The sequence below is a fragment of the Cicer arietinum genome, chromosome 3 (genome assembly GCF_000331145.2).
Source record: "Cicer arietinum cultivar CDC Frontier isolate Library 1 chromosome 3, Cicar.CDCFrontier_v2.0, whole genome shotgun sequence".
NCBI classification, from domain to species: domain Eukaryota; kingdom Viridiplantae; phylum Streptophyta; class Magnoliopsida; order Fabales; family Fabaceae; genus Cicer; species Cicer arietinum.
In genome coordinates, this window is record NC_021162.2 from 38604446 (window position 1) to 38610734 (window position 6289).

The window sequence follows — 6289 nt, forward strand, 5'->3', positions numbered from 1 at the left end:
GGAGGTCTATGTTGGACAACCACCTGGTTTTGTGATTAAAAATCAAGAGGCAAGGGTCTACAAGTTAAGGAATGCACTCTATGGTTTGAAACAAGCCCCAAGAGCTTGAAACAAACGCATAGATGGTTTTCTCATAGACATTGCTTTCAAGAAGTGCGTATCCGAACATGGTGTTTATGTGAAGTCGGATGCAAGCGAAGGAGTAATCATACTTTGTCTTTATGTGGACGATTTATTGATTACGGACAGCTGTGAAAGTTACATTTCAAAGTTCAAAGAAGAGCTTATGAGGGAGTTTGAAATGACTGATCTTGGCACAATGAAATACTTCTTAGGCATATAATTCCAAAAGACAAAGTTGGGGCTGCTCATGCATCAAAAGAGGTATGCAATGGAGATCTTGAAGAGGTGTGATATGGAGCATTGCAATGCTGCCACAACACCAACCGAGGCACGTTTACAGCTGTCCAAGAGTGAAGATGAGCAAGATGTGGATCCTACTCAATACCAGAGATTGATAGGATCATTGCGTTACTTGTGCAATACGCGACCAGATTTAGCATTTAGTGTCGGTATTGCAAGTAGGTTCATGGAGAAGCCGAAGGTATCACACTTGGCAGCAGTTAAGAGGATACTTAGATATGTGAAAGGTACTCTTGGCTGTGGAATTTTATTTCCTGCAAATGACATGGGCAAAAGTTGCGAATTACTCGGATACACCAACTCCAATTGGTGCGAAGATAAGGACGATCGGAAATCAACGGTCGATTATGTCTTTATGTTTGGAGGGGCACCAATCTCTTGGTGTTCTAAAAAGGAGCCGGTGGTTTCTCTCTCTTCCTGCGAGGTGGAGTATATCGCAGCTTCGTTATGTGCATGCTAAGCTGTTTGGCTAGTGAACCTGCTGCGTGAGCTGGACAGCAACACAAGAGGAGCTGTTCTGCTGTTGATGGACAATGTTTCAGCCATCAACCTTGCTAAGAATCCCATAGCACATGGGAGGAGCAAGCATATTGAGATGAGGTTTCACTATTTGAGGGAACTAGTGAGTTTCGGACAGTTACGTTTGGGGTATTGCAAAAGCGAAGAACAAGTTGCAGATTTGTTGACGAAAGGCGTTACGAATGAGGTTTTCAAGAAACTTGTGATGAAGCTAGGCATTACGAATGTGGAGCATTTGAATTAAGGTGGTGTATTGGAAGTGAAATATAATTCAAATTTTGTTTTGGGCCAAATTGATTGGTTCCACATTGTACCCCATATAAATACTTTGTGTGTATTGTTGAAAAGACTAATGTCATTTTGTATACCATAGTGAAATAAAGAAAATACTCTCTTCCATAATCTCTCTCTTTTCTCCATCATCTTCTCAAACACCAAAGTTTTCAATTATCGATTTTTCACCATTGATTCACCCTCCACTCTTGATTGTGTTCCAACACATTATGCGTCAGTTAGGAAGTGTATTGTATGACATTTTGTATTCTTTTGAGTTTATAAATAAATTCTTGAAATTTATTTTTGTGTTTAACAAATCAATCACTATGTGTTTCAGCTATTTTCTGTCATGCACCGTGGTACTCGGAGGCATTGCCTGAATTTGAGATGGCTAGTGTGCCAAGGAAGAACTCGAATGATAATTCAAACACTGGCTCCCGTACAAAATAGTCTGTAGTACGCAATTATGCTAACTTCAAACAACTGCTCCCTGCAAAGCTTAATGCAAATTCACAAAGGTTCGTTATATATATTTTATTTAGTGTGTCTTATTCCATTGTATTGTTGATGCACATTTAACATTTCAATTCAATTGGTAACAGGATTGCTGCTTGCATGACAGGTGTCAAAGCCGGTAGCTGCTGACCACCCAAAACGTGCGCTCCAAACTTAGGGTTTGACTCTGAGTTTTGATCGGGCAACAAAAGAAACGTGATACCAAAGATTAAGGTTTTGACCGAGCAAAAAATAGGAGCAAGAATTCAGGAAGGAAGACTGGATCAGATATGTAATGCTGACTCGGTGGAGGGCAGTTACGTAATTAACATATCAATTAGAGATAAAACGCAAGCAATCAGTTAATTAAAATAATTAATTAATTTTCATGCCAAAAAATAATAATACACCACGTAGCCAAAGCCAAGGCCGGACGGCGGCGGCGCGCGCGTGTGTGGTGGTCAATATTGTTTGCGTTCTCCCTCCTTCACAAAATTGGGGTACCCCTTGGGGCCCTCCCCAAGTTCCATACCTCCACCTTATATACCCTACTAGTGTGTGATATCCCTCCTATGTGGGACTTCTCAATTTTTTCAATTCACACAACACTAGTTCTCATAAATGTCATCATTATTTCCAATAAATTTCCATTAAAACATCATCATTTCCAACAATCCCCCACTTGAAATTAAAAAATAGGTTTTTGAATAGCGTTAAATGCTTCTATATGACCGTGCATTAACAAAGGTGTCTCTTGACTTGAACCTTTCTATAGCAAGTAAGATTCAGATTCAACAAGAGTGACTCGTAGTCTTGAACTCTATCTCGAACATCAAACCCACACACAACCTTTTCATTAGGTGTATTCTCAAAAGCCCGTGCATTTAGGGCCATGCACGTGTATCCTTGTATAGTGAACACTCTAGGGATTCTGCCTCGAAATTCCATAGGAAGCGGCCCCCATTTCCACATTCACATAGGTGAGTCTATCAAGAGTACTCCTGTAGCTGGATACTCCACTCCACATAGAGTATAGATCTCATTAAGAGTTTCTATTATCTCATCATTTTATCGCTTCCGGAATCATGCTTCTCATATATAATATAGCATGTTCATCTCATATCACTATGACTTGTTATTACCCATTGAACCTAATTCTTGGGATCTCCAGTCTTTTAGGTCGGGTTACCATCATAAGTGACTCATTGATCTATAGGCAATAGTCCAATCCTTTTGAATGTATTAAGGACTTTCTCTCTAGCTAATCCTTTCGTCAAAGGATCTGCTAAATTTTCATTAGTGCGTCATAATCCACTATAACAGCTCCTTTAGAAAATAATTATCTAACAGTGATGTGCTTACGACGTATTTGTTGTCTCTTACCATTGTAATAACGATTCTCAATCTTTGCAATAGCTGCGGTACTGTCGCAGTGGATCAACATAATTGGCAATGGCCTTTTCCACAAAGGGATATCTATTAGCAAGCATCTCAACCAACTTGCTTCTTCACTAGCAATAGCTAGTGCTATCATTTCAGACTCCATAGTGGATTGAACCAATATTATTTGTTTCTTCGATTTCCACAATACAGCATCACAGTCTATACTAAAAACATAGCCACTGGTTGCTTTGGAGTCATCTGATAATGTGTTCCAATCAGCATCAATGTATCCTTCAAGGATGGCAAGAAATCTTTGATAATGTAATCCGAGACTCATGGTCCTTTTAAGGTATCTCATGACTCTTTCGATAGCGTGTCAATGCTCCATACTAGGTCTACTAGTAAACCTGCAAAACAGTCCCATGACATAGGCAATGTCGGGTCTAGTACAATCAGTGGCATACTTGAGGCTGCCAATGATTGCATATTCAGTTTGGCTAACACCTTCACCAGAGTTCTTGAAAAGTTTCACACTTGGATCATATGGTGTGCACGCAGGTTTACAGTCAAAGTAATTATATTTATTTAGGATCTTTTCAATGTAGTGAGATTGATCAAAAGAAATTCCCTTTTCTGACTAGAAATCTTGATTCCAAGGATTACATTCGCTTCTCCGAGGTCTTTCATATCAAAGTTTTTGCTCAACAATGATTTCACATTATTTACAGCATGAATGTTTGAACCAAATATGAGCAAGTCGTCTACATAGAGACATATGATAGTGCAAATGCCATTTTCATACTTGTAATAAATGCATTTGTCACTTGCATTCCCTTTAAACTCATTCGACATAATGAAGTTATCAAAATTTTCATGCCATTTCTTAGGAGCTTGTTTAAGACCATACATAGACTTATCTAACTTACAAACCTTGTCTTCTTGTCCATGAATTACAAAACCTTCAGGTTGTTCCATATAAATTTCTTCTTCCAGGTCACCATTTAAAAAGACTGTTTTAACATCCATCTGGTGTATCACCAGGTTATGAATAGCCGCAAGTGATATAAGCACCCTAATGGATGTTAGTCTAGCGACTAGTGAGAAAGTGTCGAAGAAATCTATATTTTCTCTTTGTCTAAAACCTTTGGCTACAAGGCGTGCCTTGTATTTATCAAAAGATCCATCGGGTTTTAGTTTCTTTTTCAAAATCCATTTACAACCTAATGGTTTTCAACCAGGAGGCAAGTCTACCAAATGCCAGGTCTTGTTAGACTCTGAAGAATCCATTTCATCTTTTATAGCTTCTTGCCATAGATATGCATCCAATGATGATAGAGCTTCTTTAAGATTTGCATGATCCTCTTCTAAATTATAGGCCATGTATTCTGGTCCATAATCTTTAGCAACTCTTACTCTCTTACTCCTTCGAGTTTCTATTGCGTCTTGTTTGTTGCTTTCAGTTCTTGTTATCACAAGAACTTGACTAGGTTCGCTGCTCCCACTATTTCTCGATTTTAAAGGGAATTTATTTTCATAGATTCAACATCATTTGATTCTATGATCACTTTCGTATTTAGGTCATAAAACTTATATGCTTTGCTGTTTACTGCATACCCAATGAATATACATTCATAGGCTCTACTTGCGAGTTTAATTCGCTTGGGATCGGGAATTATGACATAAGCCTGACAACCCCATGTTCGAAGATAAGACAAATTGGGTTGACTTTTCTTCATTATCTCATAAGGAGATGTTTTGCTTTTAGAATTAGAAACTTTATTCAAAACATAGCAAACAGTCAAAATAATTTCCCCCCACCAGTGACATGCAGCACTAGAGTTAAGCATTAATTCAGTAAGAGTTCTATTCTTTCTTTCAGCTTTACCATTCATTTCAGGTGAATATGATGCAGACGTTTCATGTATAATTCCTTGGTTTTATAAAACTCATTAAACAAACTGAAATCATAATTTGTTCCTCTATCACTACGAAACCTCTTAATCTATTTACTAAATTGATTTTCAATTTCAGTTAGAAAGATCTTAAACATGTCAAGCGCTTCACTTTTATTTTTCATAATATATACAAAAGTAAAGTCATAGTAATCGTCAATAAAAGTGATGAAATAACGTTTTCCATTTCTGGTTAGCGTTCCATCAAGTTCACATAGATCATAGTGTATTAAGTCTAGAGGTTCAGATTCTCTAACTACTGATTTATGTGATCTCTTTGTTATTTTAGCTTGCCTGCAAAAATTACATTTTTTGAAATCCTTTAGAGATAACATTGGAATTAAGCCTAAATTACTTAAGTTTGAAATCACACGTTTTCTCATATGAAAGAGTCTAGCATGCCAAATGTTAAAATCACACAACATGTAAGCGGAAGGAGACATTTTATTCATTTCAACATTCAATTTAAACATGTCATCAGTAGCGTACCATTTTCCCAACAAAAATACCATTTTTAGAAATGGTGTACAAATATCCCCCTATAGACTTAGTAAACCCTGCCTTATTGAGAAGAAACCCAGAAACCATATTCTTCCTTATTACAGGGGTATGCATGACATCCTTCAGAATTAAGGTCTTTCTAAAGGTGAATATTAGTTCCACATCTCCAATACCAGCAACATTAGTGGTGTGGGAATCTCTCAATAACACTTTCTTATCTTCAGCAGCAGTGTATGTTTTAAACATAGCACGATCATAACAGACATGGCGTGAGGCGCTAGTGTCTATCCACCATCCATCTGATTCACCAACAAGGTTGATCTCAGTTATCATAGCAATGAATTGTTCTTCTGTTAAGTTGGCCTAATTAGCAGCGTTTGGCTTGTCCCTACACTTGTGTTCGAAAACTTTGAAAAAACAATTTATGCCACCGAAAATATTACTGGGTTGAGTCGCGGACTAGGTCGCTCTCTTTAAGACACTGCCCAAATTGTGCAAGGCAGACTATCAACCACGAAGTCTCTAGGATAAAACAGCTCAAATACTCTGTATCGGAGTTCTACTGCACTGTAGAAAAACCGTTCTAAAATTACACCCTCAATATGGCAGTCGTACGACTGCCACTCGTAATATGGAACTAAGACTACTCGAAAGAAAGAGAAGAAACAATAAGAAGGGGGAGAAGTGAGAAAAGCCTTAGATACGAAGAGCTTTTGATGTGTTTTTCCAACTGAGGAGAA

General features: G+C 37.9%; 1 protein-coding gene across 1 annotated transcript; it reads left to right on the forward strand.

Annotated features, from left to right (window-relative positions):
• Positions 1 to 391: 391 nt before the first annotated feature.
• Positions 392 to 1186, forward strand: LOC140919751 (secreted RxLR effector protein 161-like). Its single transcript, XM_073366381.1, has 2 exons — positions 392 to 872; positions 966 to 1186. The coding sequence occupies exons 1-2, from the start codon at positions 392 to 394 to the stop codon at positions 1184 to 1186; spliced, it is 702 nt and encodes a 233-aa protein (XP_073222482.1).
• Positions 1187 to 6289: the final 5103 nt, after the last annotated feature.

Bases quoted from the DNA above. Each gene is read 5' to 3' on its own strand.
- LOC140919751 (XM_073366381.1), top strand. From the start codon at position 392: ATGGAGATCTTGAAGAGGTGTGATATGGAGCATTGCAATGCTGCCACA. The intron at 873-965 runs GTGCATGCTAAG...ACAATGTTTCAG, and splicing joins GTATATCGCAGCTTCGTTAT to CCATCAACCTTGCTAAGAAT.